At 40.6% G+C, this 19,821-nt stretch overlaps 1 protein-coding gene across 1 annotated transcript; it reads left to right on the top strand.

Moving 5' to 3' along the window:
- Positions 1-1,241: 1,241 nt before the first annotated feature.
- On the top strand, positions 1,242-19,565 carry PRPH2 (peripherin 2; the record flags this gene model as incomplete). The annotated part of the gene is made up of 3 exons (XM_084624713.1): positions 1,242-1,822; positions 5,910-6,156; positions 19,329-19,565. 3 exons carry the CDS (start codon positions 1,242-1,244, stop codon positions 19,563-19,565), a joined length of 1,065 nt encoding a protein of 354 aa, XP_084480839.1.
- Positions 19,566-19,821: the final 256 nt, after the last annotated feature.

Raw genomic sequence — 19,821 nt, 5'->3', positions numbered from 1 at the left:
CATTGAAATTATAAAAATTGAATTCTGCCAAGTCTATTTATAGCATAAAAGGCAGTTAAATCTACATACATACATTCCTAATGCTGCTGTTCGGTGTAAGTGAGTGCTGGAGTTGCCACAAGGATGTTATGTAAGCATGTCTTGTTGTGAGCCACCTCCCTTTCTGTTCAATTTCTGTATTAACAATTCATCCACTAAATGAAAATGGGTGAGACTCATGGAATTCCATTATGTATGTCTTAAAATGTTCTGTAGAGAGTCTCAAGGACTAAAATAGTATCTCTTATGTATTAACTAGTGATGATGAAGCAGAGATTCCCTTCTTAATCATCTGGCCAAATTCATTGCTGGTGTAACTCCCCTGAAGGCAATTATTTTTCATGCCTTCTTGACAAATCTTTCTCCCACACCTTGACCCATCATGATTAGCCAATAAACTGCTCATGACTCAAACAAATGTTTCTGGATTTTAGGCTATGATTTATTTAGTGAGTGTATTTGATGGTTCTTTTTTCTATCTTGTCAGGGCTAGTTATAGTCTACTTTCTTTCGGGGCTTGCACAAGCTTAAATTTTTAGGTTACTGAAAATGATGCTCTTAACTGCTCCCAAAACAAAACTTGTAAGCCGTCCAGGGTGAACAGAGAAGCCTATGCACTAGAATGGTGTTTCTAGCTGTAGGTACAAGTAACTCAGACTGTCATATACAAAATACTTTTCTTTGTTGACACAGCTTTTTATCTTGGACCTATATTCATCTGGTAACAAGCATCTCTTTATATCTCCAGGCTTTGACATTCTAGTACAATGTAACCTATCATATGAAGGCACAAATCCACTAAATAGTAAAATGAGGGGATTATTTCCACTGTTCATCTGTTAGCAGAGATTTCTCTAAATTGGATCAAACTGATTAAAGGTATTAGAATGACGTCTTGTAGATCCAGATCAACTTGTTTGAAATTTTGAGACTGTTTCTCTTTTGCTCGGAAGTCACCACCAGAAATAGGTGGAGGTGCTATTTGCAAATTATCTCTATTAACGTGCAATTGTTAATTTGAAACGTCTGTTATTTGCTTGCTTGGGTCCTAGGTTAGGAACTCAACATGGAAGGACTGAAAAATGGCTCACTTAAAAGTATGCCATGCAGAGCCTTTTTAAAGGCCTGAATAGTTCTAAATTTGCTCATAGTCAAGAAAAGGAGCAATACCGTGGAATCTTTCAATATCCAGTATTACAAAGATGGCACTACTAAAAGTCAAATTCAACCAGAAGAAAAGGGTAAAACTAGCTCAGGGACTATGGCTCATGAACTGGTTTTCAGTGTTCGCAGGAATCATTGTTTTTAGCATGGGATTGTTCCTCAAAATTGAGCTCCGGAAGCGAAGTGAAGTGATGGACAATTCTGAAAGCCATTTTGTGCCCAATTCTTTGATATTGATGGGTATATTATCCTGCGCCTTCAACGCTCTTGCTGGCAAAATTTGCTATGATTCTCTAGATCCAACTAAATTTGCAAAGTGGAAGCCTTTGCTGAAACCTTACCTGGTGTTGTGTTTCTTTTTTAACTTCTTAATTTTTTTCATTGCTCTGATTTGCTTTCTCATGAGAGGTTCTCTGGAGACAACATTAGCATATGGGCTAAAAAATGGCATGAAGTTCTATAGGGACACTGATACCCCAGGAAGATGTTTCATGAAGAAGACAATTGACATGCTCCAAATTGAGTTCAGATGCTGTGGAAACAATGGTTTCAGAGACTGGTTTGAGATTCAGTGGATCAGCAACAGATATCTGGATTTTGGCTCCAAAGAAGTGAAAGAGTAAGTTGTTTAATGTGATTTTATATTATAGAATTATTTGATCCATCTCACACTAAAAAAATCTACATTGAAACAGAGATGAAAGTTCAGAGTTGTTATACTACTTTTGGTTAGGATGGGTTTTCTCTCCATTTATACTTTAAATCAGGAGACCAGTATTCCAAGGTCTCAAACAGATGACCATCTCCTGACAAGTTCACCCCACATTATCTGGGGCATAAAAATGTAGTATTCTGAGCTATTATCCTCTTCTATCTAGCCTTAAATATTAAAGGACCATATAAAAACAACTAACATTTTATTTGCCATTCAACAGGCTTTCCTTTTGTATATTTAGGCTTGGAAGAACTCACTTTTTATTTATCTTTTTGATATTGATTGTTTATTGTTCAGCATTTTTATTTGTTTTAAATTTTCACAGTTGCACAAAATAGTGAGTTTAAACATTTTTAAAAACTTAAATTTTCACAGTTGCAGAAAATTATGCAGGGGTGTCAGACAATATTTATTTAATGACAGATGTTGATTCAAAAAGTTGTCAACATCACATGTCAAAATATACAAAATAAATATCCTTAAATCAAACTCTAACATGAGTCTCAGGCAGCATTTCTTATTGGTACATTTTGATTATTATAGATGGAAATATTCCTTCATCAGCGGGTGTGTGTATAGTGAAATCAATGTTTACTCACATTTTATTGATAAAAATATAATACTTCCAAGCCTATGTATATTTCAGCTCTTCCACATCATAAACCCAGTTGCATAGAGCATTTCCCTGCCTTCTCCAGAAATAGAGTACATGAATAACAAAGTATTAAACTCTACCTGTTCTGAAGAGAATTTCCATTGAATAACACTGACTTACTGTTAAAAAGGACCTTGTCTTGCAGAACTGTTGGAATTGTTAGACTCTGGCATTGTATCACTACTTCATCTTTATGAAAGCCAGCTGAAGTATATTATTTCCTTTACTATTAATTCAGTTTTTTTTAAATCAAAACTACAAGGTTGTTTATCCCTTCAGCATTTTAATTTTTACTTCCCTTAATGGGTTTATTATACTCTCTCTACCATGTTGTGCTATTAATTGTTGTCTGACCTTTGGGGTGCTGTGCTTGTCCTTTAGTATAGTACTTACAACTAGTCAGCTTTGTGTGTGAGTGCTTTAATATGTGAACAAATTGCCCCCATCCTCAGATGATATGAAATTAAAGGGAAAATACAAAGAATAAATCTACTGTATTCTTCATGAAATAGGTAACAGAACATAACAGTCAACATTATCTGTAATTCTTTAAAATATAAAACCTATGAGTATCATGTTGTATCTGACAAAACAAAAGTGAGAATATCAGAGTGAAGGTACTCAGATTTTCTTGATGTACAGAAAATGAAGCCTATAAATCCTTATGACTGGAGGGGAGAATAAGATTAAATAATTCTTAGACTTTATTCAGCTAAGTGTTTAAACTGTTTTTACAAACCTTAGTGAGTTTACCTTCACACCATTCCTATGAGAAAGGTGGATAAATTGGGAAGAATAATCCTTACTTACAGTTATGGAAACTGAAACAGATGTTAAGTGACTTGCCAAAGGATACCTGGTGAATCATTGGCAGAGCCAGGATTAGAACACAGTTCTCTGGGGTCCCCAGTGCTGCACTTCAATGGCTACAGCTCTGGTACAGGGGGCAAACCTTGAACTGGGGTAAACTGTCACAACTCCACTGAATTTTGGTAAAAGTTACATGAGATCACTCCAAGAATCTGAAATGAGGACACAGCAATAGCTGTAATGGTGTAGTGGGTTTTTTTCCTTTTATTAATTTACTTCGGACTTTGCTGATACTTCAGACTGAATGAAAACTAAAATCAACCAGCCCTTAATGTTGTTTGCGGTTTTTCTTTTATAAAATAAATATGTCCTTGAGATCTTGGTGAACATATATGACACACTGCTGTTAAGCTCCTGTTGACCTCATATGGCTTCTGTATTTCATAGAAAGTGGAACGGATTATTGACCAGAAACACCTTCATGGCTTGGAGGTCAGTGTATAGGAAGGTATTAATCTCCAGATCAATTCAGGCACATAAATTCCACTCTTTTAAAAAAAAAAGTGCAAACAAATTAACTTGTTTTATTAAAAAAAGATTTCAGTGTGAATACCCAGCAACCTTTTTGCCAAGTTAAATATTTAAGAACAGTGGCCTATGAATTTTGATTAAAATGTTATCAATTTATAATGTTTTACTGATGCACAAAGACGACTTTCTGGCTTGAGGCATTTTTGAAAATAATTTATGTAACTGTAAATGACTGAAGCGATTTAAAAAAAAAATATTCTCACATGCACCAAGCCAGATCCCTGAATGATCTGTTTGCTTGCTTGCCATTTTGGCTGCTTTTAAAAATATTGAAGACCCACTCAACTATTATTCTGTAGCATTTTGATCTGAGACATTACAACAAATACATTTTTATTTGTTGCTTAATGTGGGAGCACTTTGAGTTGCGGAAGACATCCTTAGATATAAATAACTACTTGAAAACATAATGAGATGTTCACCCTACTAGCATTATCTGAAGATTTGTGAGCTGTAACTTAATCCATCAACAACAGAAGGGCAAAGCACTGGGAGAAAACAGGATTATATTGTGTTTAAAAAATAGGGTCTTGCTCAGGAATATGAGATTCCTGGCAATTTCCTTTTGTAGATTTGCCCAACACTAAGGTGGGAAGTAGAATGAATTTTTTTTAAAAAATTCAGCTTCCCATCAGGTTGAGTCTATTGGCCCAATTCTGATCTTCAATTCAGAATTGTGTGTATTGCAGAGGACTCAGTATAGTCACAGGATGTGCATCTAGGGTGAAATCCAGGCCTCACTGACGTCAATGGCAAATCTCCTGTTGATTTCAGTGGCACCAGGATTTCACCTGCAGCATCTTATTTTTCTTTTTAAACATGATTCATGGTCTACTGAAATGAAAGGGATTCTGGGTGTTCATGTCAGTGGGAGTTAGAACAGAACCTAAGCATGCTACATTCAGAACTGGATTCTGTTTGGTATTCAGAGACATTTAAGACTATGGTTTCAAAGCTTTGCACCTACAAAACCATTCATTTGTGCATGCTGCTACCCATTTGGCTGTCAGTTCACACACACACACACACACACACACACGTATTTTGCGGTCACCCTCATGGAGCACAGCTTTGAAAATATAGCCTTCGCTGGCAGTTACAGGTGATCGAGGAGGAGATTTCAGGGTTTTAAAATTTCCCAAAAGGTTTTTACATACTTCGCATGTCAGAGTCTGTTTCACATGGGCACCAAATGTAAAGGTGTTAGATAAGCTGGGGATATTTGCTGGTGCTCTAGCCATCAAAGTATTTTTGCCCCTCTCAATTTTTGGTGGAAACAGGCACAGATATTTACAGTGATTGGGGGCTTTATAAATATCTAGCTGGACACACCGAGGCACAAATAATTAGATTAAATGGTTATTTTATTGAGTGCTGAATTCGAAAATGGAGTACAACAGGTCAATAATTCCTGCACAGACTTCAAACACCCTTGTACATATCATTGCTAAAGCACACTTATTTTAAATCCTGGGTGACTTTCACTAAAGTTAATTAGTGTACCCTGATATTGGCTATTGTCAAAGAAAAGATGATGGATTAGTGGTGGTGCTGGGTATGACAGCCCCAGTGACTGGGGTAGATCTTTATCCATGGCCATGGATGGCAGTAATCCTCTCCGATTACCTCTCATGAAATTTACTTCTGTCTTTAATATTGTTTAATTTCCCATATTATTGGGGATGGAACGTTGCTATTTCAACAAAGATGATGCCTAGGTCTACAGAGAGGAAAAGCAGGTGCAGGCTTTTCATGGTAAGTGTACATGAGTGTATATATGGAGGACACAGACAGGATCTTTAGAAAGTGCATGATCATAAAACACTTGGGAAACTATTTTGCCTTTGGTTCCCCCTTTCTCATGTATTCAAATTCTCACTCAGCTGAATATTATCTATGTATTTACACTTTCTTCTGCCCTTTGCCCATTCATAGTCGAATTAAAAGCAATGTGGATGGAAGGTACTTGGTTGACGGAGTTCCCTTCAGTTGCTGCAATCCTAGTTCCCCAAGACCCTGCATCCAGTACCAAGTCACTAACAACTCAGCTCACTACAGCTACGACTACCAAACAGAGGAGCTCAACCTATGGAATCGCGGCTGCAGGGAGGCACTTCTGCTCTACTACAGCAGCATGATGAGCTCCATGGGTGGTGTTGTCCTCTTTGTCTGGCTTTTTGAGGTAACATGCTGACATGGCAGTTTCTCCATCTATGTCTGTTTGATTAGAACGGTGATTGTAGAAATAGTCCGTGTTATCCATTGAAAAATGTACTTCTCATTTAACATAGCTATTTAAAATAAATAATCCACCAATCTATGGATGGCAAATCTAAAACAATAGCTAATGCTTGTTTTGTGGCCTACAATATTTTGTGCTGTGCATCAGAATTAGTCAGCTAACAGAGGAACAGGTTAATTTATAAAACCAGCCCCTCTTCCCAGAGTTGAACTGAGATATCATGGACAAATAGTCAGAAAGAAAAAAGGTACCAGATTTCATTTCTGTTTCAATACAAAATACAGTTTTAGGAGAAAATAATGAGAGAGAGAGAGAGAGTCACAGACAACAGAGTCAAAAATATTAAACCCATAAGTCAAAAATGGCTAGTGTATGTTGGAGCAGAAAGTGAAAGTAAAATTCAGTGAAGAGATCAAGCCATCCCTAACATTTGGATCTGGAGCCAGGTTCAGAGTCCAAACACAACAAGGTTCAGTGGTGTTCAGATCCAGGATTTTTGTTTAGGCCTCCTGACTGATTCTATCAAACTACTTGAGCACAGATGATAGGTTAGTTGAACTGGCTAAATGTAGAACAGGAATTCATTTCCATTCGGCATCTAAAAATCATAGTATGTATTATTGTCTAAAAACAGCACATTGCAATTATTACTGGACACCATTCCTGGTAGTGGAGTTTTGTTTTTAAGCTACATTCTGTACAGTGCGAGGAAGACGTTTTCTGCATTTGGGTGAATGCCAGCTAACTGGCTATAGTAGTTAGTGAATACTGAATGTGAATGGAGTCAGAGCATCGGCTGGAACTGGCTGGCGTTGGTATGAGGGAGCAGGTACGGAGCCTGCCAGGATAGCAGGAGGGAGCCAGATCAGCAGGGAAGGGTGCAGTTCAGGTTGGGAAATATGCGGAAGCATACTTTGCAGTATACCTAAAATGGCTGCTGCCAGTAGGGAGCAGCCATTTTAAATATTTCATTCTGATGCGGAGTTACTTTTAAGTTTAAATAAATACAAATCAATGACTTATTACAGCCCTAATATAAAGTGGTGGTGTGTTGTCTGCATATATTCTACTTCCTCTTTAAAAGGATAAATTTGCTTTTTATTGGCAAATACAACTGAAACCTTCAATTTCCTCCCTACCTCTAAAAATCATTGCATACCCAAAGGAAAAACAGAACATGCAGCGTTTGTTTTTTTTAAAAAATGAACAATCCCCACCCATCGCTGACATTGATGCTTCTTGTAAAAACATATAATATGGGGGGAAAATCAGCCAGCAACTTTATGGAAAATCAAAACCAAGAGACATTACAAACAGAGGAGTGGAAATACATTTCTTATTTGTACTGATATATATGAAAAAAGGCAATGAATTACAGGATGGAGGAGCAGACCATATGCTAATGCTAATCAAATGTAAATTAAATCATGAATCAGGCCCCAGAAATATTGAAATCGATAGAAATCATTAAATGAAAAAAAAAATTTGCTTTTTAGTTTCCAGACCTTCAGGGTGCAGCCAGTCACATTTTCAAGCTTTTCTCTGTAGGAATAAGGAGTGGAATTTTTTTCTTTCATTTTTTCAATGAAAGGTGTGATTTTCATACAATCAGAGGATGCCAGGAACTGGGGCTCCTGAAAAACACCGAACAGCGTGAGACTCATAATACAACCATGAGCAATGGCAATACTGAGCTATATTTATTGTTTTAAGATGGGACACCTCATATGTGGCTGGCCTGATGTTGTAGTGTCAGAGCAAGGGATCCAGATTTGGGTCTTGAGCTCCCTCTGCTACCAAGAACAGGATGCTATGGAAGAACTCAGTCCCCGTCTAACCAGATGAAGAATCACATTTATGACCGTCTCCTTGCTTAGCAAAGGGAAGGCTACCACTACATGGGGTCCTTGAAAGAAGTCAATCTAGGAAACCAACAATCACCAATTTATACAATAATATTACAGTTCTTTCTTTAGATTCATGTCAGTATTAAATAAGGAGAAGACTATTCTATACTGGGTAATATTACTAAAGGGACACTGACCCCTTGGCTTAGGTGAGAATTCAGCCTACCTACAAACTGAAATCAGAAATTATCCTTCAAATTCTAAATAAGAACAGTCATGCTGGGTCAGACCAACAGTCCATCTAACCCAGTATCCTGTCTGACAGTAGCCCATGCCAGATGCTTCAGAGGAAATCAACAGATCAGGGCAATTATTAGGTAAGTCATCCTCTGTCGTCCAGTCCCAGCTTCTGGCAAGTCAGAGGATTCAGTATACCCAAAGCATGTGGTAGCATCCTTGACCAACTTGGCTAATAACCATTGATGGACCTATCCTCCATGAATGTATCTAATTCTTTCTGCACCAGTTTTGGCCTTTGCAACATCCCACAGCAATGAGTTCCACAGGTTGGCTGCGTGTTATATGAAGTACTTTTGTCTGTTTTTTTTTAAATATGCAGCCTATTAACTTCATTGGGTGCCTTTCATTGTGGGTGCCTAACCCACAATGGCTTAGTTCTTGTGTTATGTCAAGGGGTAAATAACATTTCCCTAATCACTTTCTCCACACTATTCATAATTTTATAGACCTCTCACATCCCCCTCCCTTAGATGTCTCTTTTCTAAACTGAACAGTGCCAATCTCTTTATTCTACCCTCTTATGTAAGCTGTTCTATACCCCTAATCATTTTCATTGCCCTTCTCTGCGCCTTTCCCAATTCTACTATATCTTTTTTGAGATGGAGCAACCAGAACTACAAACAGTATTCAAGATGCGGGCATACCATGGATTTACATAGTGGCACTAGGATAGGTTTTGTCTTATCTATCCCTTTTCTAATGGTTCCTAACATTGTAAAGCTTTTGTGACTGCTGCTGCACATTCAGCAGAGAATGTTTTCAGAGAATTAACCACGGTGATGCCAAGATCCCCCTTTTTTTATTTTAGTTAATTTAGCTAATTTAGACCCCATCATTTTGTATGTATAATTGGGATTATGTTTTCCAATATGCATTACTTTATGCATTCCAATATGCACTTAACATTGAATGTCATCTGCCATTTTGTCACCCAGTTTAATGAGATCCCTTTGTAACTCTTCACAGTCAGCTTTGGACTTAACTATGTTGAATAAGTTTCTATCATCAGCAAACCTTGCCATCTCACTGTTCACCCCCTTTTCCAGATCATTTATGAATGTCACACAGTATAGATCCCTGGGGAACTCTGCTATTTACCTCTCTTCTATGGGGAAAACGGACCATATATTCCTACCCTTTATTTCCTGTCTTTTAACCAGTTTCTGATCCATGAGAGGACCTTCCGTCTTATCCTCTGACTCTTTAGATTGCTTAAGAACTGTTGGGAAGGGACCTTGTCAAAGGCTTTTGGAAAGTGCAAGTACACTATATCAACTGGATCACCATTGTCCACGTTTGTTGACACCCTCAAAGAATTGTAATAGATTGGTGAGGCATGAGTTCCCTTTACAAAAAGCCATTTCTCTCATTTTATTTTCATCTACGCTGGGTGGCTGAAAAGCCAAATAACACCACCATAGCTTCCCGATTTTGCTTTGTACCCGGAAACAGTGAGAGTTCAAACTAGTTGCACTGCAACAGCACCTAACTAATAAGCACCATGCCATGTTTTCAGAGCTGTGTGTATTCCCTCCGATTGTTTCAGTGATACTGGTATGCAGAGAGAGGAATAAAGAGCAAAGAGGCATTGACTCCATCTGTCTTTAGAACCATTAGCAAGTACTGTAAAGACCATTTCATTTCAAGCTTCTATGGGAAACATTAGAAGCAAACAGTGAATAAATTGTTAAGTATTAAAGCTCCTTTGTTTATAAAAACACGTGACACGCCATATCCTCTGGGAACATTTAGACTCTACATAACTGACCGTCTTCAATGTAAAAAAAAAAGTTCAAAGCACCTTCTGGCTAATCTGCTTCAGGATAAATCCCAGGTAAACAGATGGGCTTTCCCTCTGAAGGTCAACTAATTCAAACTCTGGTGACTTTTCCTACCTGTTTTAACCAGTCCAGAGAGCAATTTCCAGACCTAAGGACTGTCCAGGAAATGCAAACTAAAGATTACCAGCAGAGGAGGCTCATCTGGTAGCTAAGACTCTCAGAAAACATTGTATAAAACAGATATACATGGATCTCAGCTGTCACAATGGCTCAGAGTGAGAGGTGGGTTCTTAGGTAGGCCTCATGAGTGGTGTAAGAGTAAACCCAACACTTAGAATTGGACCCTGAAGCAAGTAGGAGGCAAATGGAGCCTTTGAAACACACAGGATGTGCTCTGGATGACTCAGCCTGAAAAGCAAACATGCAGCTCCATTCAACACTTGATGAAGGCTCCTAGTGACTTTTAAAGGTAGCCATATATGCAACATGTTCCAGAAGTCTAACAGGTAGGTAACATAGGCATGGATCATTGAAGGGACGTCTATGGCAGTGAAAGGAGGTCTGTTATCCCAATAAATTGGTAAAAGAGCTAGAGGTAAGCCAGAGGTCTAAAATGACCCCATTGACTAAAGTTGAGCTGACTCCTTCAGTAGAACAAGCAGTCACCATTAGCCCATCATGAGATCCATGTGACACTTCCCCTGCCCACCAGCATACCTGTCGCATCTGAATTGATCCTCAGCCAGCTGAGTATGCCTTCTAGCTCAGTCAACCACTGCGAGAAAGAAGAGAACCCACACCGTTGGTGTTAAAGAAGATTTAAAGCTAAATGTTGTCATTATACTGATGGCATTGCAGCCAAGACCATCCCCACCTCCTCACCGAGCAATCTCATATGTATGTTGACCAGATGAAAGAGTCAGTGATTAACAACTCAGAACTTTAAAAAAGGGAAGAACACGAAAACCAGTCAAGGGATGGCTTTAGGCATCCCCCCAAGATCCTGCAGCAAGTCAACAATGCATCACTATTCAAAGGTGCTAATAAAACTAATATTTATCACAGATGTTTACTGATCTCCTCTTGGCAATGGACAATCAATGAAACCAATGAAGCTTTCAGACCACAACTATCACTACTTCTCTGATGGACTGTAATTAGCCAAGGATCTACAGCTGAAACGCATACCAGTGAGGCACCAAAAAGGGTATTTTTGAAGTTGAGACTCTACTCCAGTTCCATTGATTTTGCTGATAACATGAACATTTCATTGGCATGGAGATATGAAGGTAGGTTTCTTGTAACTGGTACGTTGAGAGGGCTCTGCATAATCACATTTACGGGCACTGTGTGTGTCACCTTGCGGTAAAACCGTATTCTTGGTGACACTGCTAGAAGGGTCTTGCATCTCCTTCCCCTCCCCTCTGCATCACCAACATTCTGAGGCTATATAGGGAGTGGAGTGCACTCGCCACTTTCCACCGCAAAGCTAGAGACACCCAACAACAAAGACTCCGACAGAGAGGGGAAGGGTGAGAGAAGTGTGAATATGCAGAGCCCTCGATGAACTCCAGTTACAAATAAGTAACTTAAATTTCTTCCAGTGGCTCTGCACAGTCCCACTTACGGGACAGACTGATAAGCAGTACTTGAAACTAACTTGGAGGTGGGAACAGGATCCTAATTCAATAGACAAGCATTGCCTTGCCAAATCCAACATCCATCCTAGAGGCCAAGTCCAAATCATAGTGTTGAGTGAAAGTGTGCACCACAGTCCCTCTTGCAGCTCTGCAAATTTCAGCAACTGACACCTGCTTAAGAGAAGTGAAGGAAGTAGCCACAGCTCTAGTGGAATGCAGTGGAATCGAAGTAGATGCAGGAACTTTTGCTAGTAATAGTCAGTAACACATGATCGAGCTGTGAAGGAACTGTATAACCCACATGGTGTTTAGCATAAGACAAACAATCTAGATGATTTACAAAAACTTTTAGTTCTATCTTAGTAGTAAAAAAGGGCCCTTCTGGCATCTAAAGTGTGTAGGACAGATTCCTCCGATTGGAATGCAGTTTAACAGAAAATGCCAAATTAAGTGTCGGATGTTGAAATCAGACACCTCAGGAAAGCACCTAGGATCAGATCGGAGAACTACCTGGGCCTTATGAAAAGAAGTGAAAGGCGGATCAGCCATTAGGACATTCAATTCACTCCCTCTCCTGTCCACCATAATAGCAATAATGAAAACTGTTTTGATAGATAAATAATAGGCAGAACATTCAGCCAAGGGTTCAAAGGGTGATTTCATCAGCATGGCCAACACCAAACTGAGACCTCAAAAAGGGACAGGCTCTCTAAGAGGGGAATACAAAGTTGATAAACTTTGTGACCAAACGATCAACAAACAGCAATCTACCATTAACTAAAGTGTGATACTCTGAGATGAATGCCCAGTGATCTTTTAATGCTGTGTTAGATAACCCTTGAGATTTTAAATACATTCAGTATTCCAGGACATAAAGAATAGAAGCAGATACATGGGAATCAGGTTTTCCCATCATCCAGGCCTGAAATTTGATCCACTTTAAGCAGAAACAGCTTCTAGTAGATAATTTTCTGGAGTTAATTAGTATGTCCTGCACAAAGAACATGACTGCTCAAGAGCAGAGTCAAGGTCTGACCACCCACCATCAGGTGAAGAGACTGTGGGTCCGGGTGAAAGATCTTGCTCTCCTGCTGAGACAGTAGCTTGGAAACAGAAGAAGATTCATATAGACTCTGCCAGACTGTTTCAGAAGATCAGTAAACTATTGTTGACATGTCCAAGACAGGGACATGAGAATCATCCTTGCCCTGCCCTGATGTTCGTTTCTCACTAACTGGATCAATTGAAGGGAGGGGAGGGGGAGGCAAATATCAAACCCTTTCCCCAGTACAGAAGGAAAGCATCTGACAGGGATAGACTGTCCCTGTCCATTCTGGAACAGAAGAGGTGACACTTTGTGGGACCTCGTTGCAAATAGGTCCAGCTCTGGTCAACCCCAGCTGGGGAATATAGTCTGAACCAACTGATCCTTTAGGGACCATTCAGGCATCTGAGAGCTGTCTCTGCTGAGATGATCTGTGACTACATTGGTTTTTCCAAGCTAATTTAGGGCCACAAGATAGCCATAGTGACTGATACACCAATCCCAGAGACCTACTCTGCACACAGGAGAACAGAATGAGCAGCCCCTGCTTGTTAATGTAATACCTTGCCAATATATTGTCTGCCACCACCTGTACAACCCTCCCCTGTAGGTGAGGAAGGAATAACCTGACAGGCCAGATGAACAGATCTCGATTCCAACTTGTTTATGTGCAGGGCTCTCTCCCAATACGAGTGCCCTCGAACTGTCAAATGCATCCCCCCAATCCTTGTTTGACACATCTGAAGTTACCATCCGAGATGGATCCGGGGGATTGAACCTCCGAGCACATTCACTCTGACTGACCAGTATTCTAGGGAGACTGACATTCTGGGGCATAGTGCGACATGAAGACTTGGTCTGTAGACCTGAGACATCTAGTGCTGCATAGGTCTGATTCTCAGACATGCAAATAGAGTCACATAATTAGTGGCTGCCATCAGACCCCAGGAGACTACAAAGGAATTTTACTCTGAGTGAGACACTGTTGAGTTTTTAATAGATATGGCTCATCTTGAGAAATCTGACCTCTGCTAGGAAGGCTCTCCCTCCCACAGAGTCCAGTATGGACCCTACAAAGAGAATCCTTTGTGTAGGACAGGAATTGACTTTGCACAGTTGAGAAGAAGCCTGGAGGTCTGAAAAAAGAATGGTCTTTGCGCACACTGGCCTTCAGTAGACAATTGTCCAAACAGACGTAAACAAAAATACCCTGATTTCTCAGGTGAATCACTGCCAGAGACAGGCACTTTGTAAAAACTCAGGTGATGTGGAGAGACCAAATGAGAGCACCCTGTACTGAAAATGGCATTCATCCAGCACAAATTGAAGGTACTTTCGATGATTGTGACAAATCGACTGACGAAAATATGCATCCTTTAAATCAAGAGTCGCAAACCAATCCATGACTGACAGCAAAGGTACGATGGAACCAAAACTTCCAAATGTACTTATTCAGGTCCCTTAAGTCTAGAGAGTTTGTCTGATACATCATTTCTCCGCACCAGAAAGTAACAGCAGTAAAAGCCACGACTCCTCCAGCATTTGGGGACCTTCTCAACTGTTCCTATCCGTAGCAACTTATCTAATTCTGCAAGAACAACAGTCCCATGAGAGGGGTCCCTGAAGAGTGAAGGGTAGGGTGAATTGGGGAGAGGCCATTTCTGGGGAGAGCTACAATCTCTAGTACCCATAAATCCTATGTAACTTGCCTTGATGTATTGATAATGCAGAGCTAGTCTGTCTCCAGAGAACAGTTGGTTGGTCCTGATTTGCTGCTTCTTGACTCCTGATCATCTCATCAAAAACGACACTTGTTGTTCTGCCACAAAGACTCTAATGAGGAAGCAGGTTGTTTAGATTTAAACTTTGGCTTCAAAGACCTTTTTCCATGTTGACTCTGGAAGGCAGAAGGCTGCTGGTATTGTTGACATCTCTGAGTGGATGAAAAGTAAGACGAAGACTGGGGAGTACTGTCGCTAGTACCAGAAAGGAGTAGAAGGCCTCCTCATAACAGAGGGAATCTACCTAGAAATTGGGCCGCCTGTCTCATGTCCTTTAGTTTTTTCCAGCAGGTCTTTTGTCTTTTCATCACTGAAAAGATCCTCCGTTTTCAAAGGAGAGTTCCTCCAGCTTACGCTTAGTATCTAGAGTTAGGGAGGATGAAAAAAACCAAGCATGCCTCCTCATGGTTACAGCAGACACCAATGCCCTGGCAGCAGACTCTGAAGCATCAAAAGAGACCCCCACGGAATGCTTGGCTACATTTCCAACCTCCTTCTGTTGTCAGGTAAGTCTTGTAAAAACAATGTGAGCTTCTGCCATCAATGGAATTGGTAGCAAGCCATGACCACCTGAGAATTCACCGTCAATGAAAAGAACACCTTTCGCCCCAACCGATCAATCTTTTCCCTTCCTTGCCAGCTGGGGAGGGGAAGGGGGGAGTGTGGTTGTCCAGATTTTTCTTGTTTCTGGCAGCAGCCACCACCAGTGAATTAGGGTGCATATGAAAGCAGGAAAACCCTTCAAAGGGCATCTGATACAAACCTGTGATCTTTCTTAGAAACATTTTGACAAGGAGCAGGCATGGTGCACACAGATTTAGCCAGCTGTAGCAAACCATCCAAAATTGGTGGGGATATTCTGTATTGAAGTAGCACCAAGGATATCAAACACCAGGCTAGAAGTTTATTCCACAGGCATTGCAGAAAGATTTAAAGTGGACCTCCGCGAAATCATGGAACTGTGTAGCATCTTTGGAAGGAGAAGAGGTGATAAACCAGGTTCCTAGTCCATTTCCAAATATTCTTGTTTAAAAAGAAGGGTTACACCTCGTCTTCCTCAGACAGCATTTCAGGGATCACTGTCTAATGTCAACAGATCTGGAAGAGTCAGATCCCAGGATTTCTGGACTGCTGGATCCTTTACAGATGAAATATTACCTCTCCATCCATGTGGAGGGTAACTGAAAATTCCTGAGGTGGCCTGAATAAGACCACTGGCCTCAGGACTGCCAGTCTCCCCAACAGCTAGAGTAGGGGGAACATGCCTACAGGAGGCAGACCAAAGAGTGATACAAAATGACCCAAAGATCTCTGCGTTCTTCCTGGTAAGAATCCTGTTCTGGATCGGAGATAGAATGTACTGAGGATAACAATGGATCCAGAGAGATGTATGGAGATCCAGCTTTGTGGGGACCTCGTAGGCGTAGTAGGGGGAAGAAGGATAGGATGTTTTGCGAACAGGCAAATGACACCTTCTGGCCTCTTCTTCGTAACAGGAGATGAGGAAGACGATCTTGAAACTGGGGAAACATGCCTCCTTTTAGAGCACGAGTGACACTGAAGAGAGGAGTGGGGAGTGCAAGAGTGTTCTAGCTGATGTTGCTAAAAGAAGGTTCCAACACAAGGCACCACATGGTGACACAGAGCTCATAAGTGGGAATATGCAGACACACTTGAAGAACTAACCGTTCTGTTCAGCACCTTGATACAATATTAATGGGTGCTATACAAAAACTTCTGTATGGTAGATAATTTACCAAACAGTTCAGTTTAACAAGAAACAGATCATTGATCTGTGCTCTCATACAGGACATACAAGTTCACTTTTCAACCATTAACCCACCGGCTCCTGAGACAGTCAGAAGCTGGAACTGTGGTGGAAAAGGTGGGCTGAGCCACTGGAGGAGATGCGCATTGCATTGCTCTTTAGTTAGTCACTCTCAGTCCATATCAGAGGTGTGTTTTGGGGCTCAGAATTTTAAAACCACAAAGTGAGACCTTGTTAGAAAAGGGAGTCAAATTGTGGGATGTAATAAGGAACCTTGTCTGAAGCTGTTTCATCTACACTAGCTGCCAAAACCATATCAAAACAATTCAGAGCAGTTGAGAACTATATGCACTATAAAATGGTGGGAACGCTTATGAGCCAGCCATAAAGGAACTTCTGCTCATGAGCAATGGAGTAGCACAGTGAAAATTACTTGCTGTATAGTTATATGAAGACTACATTTTGGGTCCACTCTTGTAAACCTTTACTCACAGCAGTAAATCATTGATGGCAATGGCACTAATTTCATGAGTAAGGGTGGCAGGATTGGGTCCAAAATTGGAAGGATTGACCTCAAGATTGACAGAAATCAGTTAACATCTAAGAGTTATTTGTGAAAATTAATGTTCACTTTGATCTTGGTATAAAATGGTGTCAGTTGCTAAAGTTTTTATTTTGTGAATTCATGAGAAAATACTCAGTGCTTTCCAGGAGCAGGTTCCGGAAGCATTTGTAGCGGACAATGACATGCGTCTTTTTTTGTTGTATGGTCCCATTCTAAAGAGGAGATGAAAGGCACTCGATAGTATATAGCCAACTTTCTTTCCAGCTGCCCTTGGGGAGATACGTGGAGTAGCTAGGGAAGTCTGTGTTAGATTTTTTCCCCCCCTTTCTGTTCTTGAGTAAGAGAAGACAAAATTGCCTGCAGCATTTGTAGGGTGGAATTGAGGGGTAACCAAAAGTAGTCTTATTTAACTAGGGATCTGAGACAGTGTTCAACCATAACCCTGATGTTAGGGATGGTTAAAATCAGACGTAGTCTTACCGACACTCCAGAGCTTGGCAGCCCAATCTTTATTGTTGTCCAAAATCTGGATCTGAACTTTGCAACTGATCCTAAGGGGCTGAACCAAATCACAGATCTGCATCACTCCCATCACAAATTTGGATTGAAGTTTTGCAGCTTGCCCCATCCCTTAAAGGGTCTCTTAATGAATACTAATATTTACACATTAATGACTCCTTTCATCATAAAAATCTCAAAGTGCCTTACCACTATCAATTAAGTCACAACTGTGCTGTAGACAGAGAGCAATCACTTCAATGAAGCATGGCCATTAGGATTTAATGTGTTAACAGCCTACAGTAACAACACAACTGTTTAGGATAAGAAAAGTGAGGTGGAATACTGTAGAGGGTTGAAATGGCAGGGGAATTTAGGAAGACAATGCAGTTACTACGGTTGGAATTTCGGCAGGATAATGGGGCTAACACTCTACTCGAACAAATGCCACGAGATTATTAATAAGTGGACTAGACCTTGTTTCTGAATTAACCCTATTGCGCTCTCTTCCTGTTTTTAGCCTACCTGCTCTTCTATTATGCTGCATAAAGTTGGCTCTTCTAGAGGCAGTGCTTCCTTCCTCTCACTAGTGTCTCTCAGTCAGCTCAGTCTTCTCCATAAATACAACACAGCAGGAAGCTGAGCAGTTCAGAACAGCATTAGGAGACAGAAGAACTCTTAAAAACAAAAGGTTCCCATACGGCATCTTATTCTCCGAAGTCAGAGTTGAGGTCTAATGGGTTCCTCCGTGAGTGTCAGTGGTGTTAAACCACCCTAACACCATAGAAAATATATGATGGAGGTTTCTGAAACTGGTAAATATTTTACCCAAATAATTTTTTTTTCAGATTTAAACAATGACGAATACACTGGTGTTGCTTCTTGTGTTGCCTTTATCTTTTTAAATATAAAAAGAAAACAGAACTACAAATGAATTAGCTGATGGTCCACACACTAAACTCACTAGGGTCCTGGACCTCATGACCAGGTTTTTGTTCAGGACAATCTCCTTGATCATATTAAGATATGTGCCAAAGACAGTAAGTCAGCATGAAAATGAGTTTATGTTTAGTTAAAATAGACTGAAGGTACTAAAGCTGATGTTGCTCAAAGTTTTGTTAAGGTCAAGTGCAGAGACATGGGACTTGCCATTCAAATGCCTTTGGAAAGGCTATACTCCACAGAGCAGCAGCGTCTGATGAGATGGAGAGGCACTTTTACAACAAGCTGAGTCAGAGGCACAAAAAATCACCATTGGGCAGCAGTCTGACATGTTGTAATACCTACTTCTTGACTTTGTGGGTATTCCCTCAGCAAGATTCCATGTCACCACCATCCATGAGCCAAATATCAGAAATCATGGATGAGAGCACATCACCTGGTGGTTATTTTGTGGTTCCTCCCTCATTCCAGGCAACATAATTTCTCCTTTCTACTGCCCCATTGTCTTGCCTTGCTCCTCGGGGTCTTTACTTCTCCTCCCACTCCTTGCTACGCCATCCTGCCTCCCGCTTCTGACCCTTTGGGGGCAAGGGAATCTCTCCACTTTCTTCTTCCTCCTAGCTACTCAAAAGAAGGGAGAGTTCATGCAACTCATTTAATCTTGGGGGAATCTCATACCACTGCTCTGGGTTGCACAGCCTTTTTGAGCCTGTCAGAGAGCATTCCTGTGCCTGGCACTGCACTGCAATCACCTGAGATGCAGGTAGAGAAAATGGAGTACTGCTCAGACCTGCAGAGGCTCATATACCACCAGCAGGGCTCAAGAGTCAACTTACAGGTTGAGTATTACTTCTGTGGTGCTAGAGGGTGAAGCTATTCAGCCGTGCGCATGTGCAGAAGGGGTTTACTGCATTTCATTGCCCTTTTCCAATGCATCCTACGCAGGTGTCTGTGATGGTTGGTTTGCGTCTTTTGCAAACCGCTCTGGAAAGCATCGCCAATCCTGAGGATCCTGAATGTGAAAGCGAGGGGTGGCTGCTGGAGCAGAGCCTGACAGACACTTTCAAATCCGCATTAGAAAGTTTGAAAAAGATTGGTAAGTTCAATCAAGTGGATGCAGGTGCTGAAGGGGCTGAAGGCGAGGAAGGTGGAAAGACTCCAGCCATCTCAACAGTCAGTTGAGCTTCTCGACAGAGGTGGACTTTATCAAAGAAAAATGAAAAAACTGAGAATTGTGAATACGTACTTTAGAAAAATGTATAAACCATCACAAGTATACATTTCTACATACTTTTTTATATGTGGGGTATGCTATATAGTGCACTTTGGGATAATATATTTACCTATGTTCATAGTGAGTGTAATGGTCTCCATAACTTCTATGGGAAATGACCACAATTAGGGCTTTAAGACTCCATGCTCACTTGTTCGGGACAGT

This window comes from Lepidochelys olivacea (assembly GCF_965140295.1).
Source record: "Lepidochelys olivacea isolate rLepOli2 genome assembly, chromosome: 3".
Taxonomy (NCBI): Eukaryota; Metazoa; Chordata; order Testudines; family Cheloniidae; genus Lepidochelys; species Lepidochelys olivacea.
The sequence above is the reverse complement of the archived record's forward strand: the minus strand, read 5'-3'. Positions and strand labels throughout refer to the sequence as shown.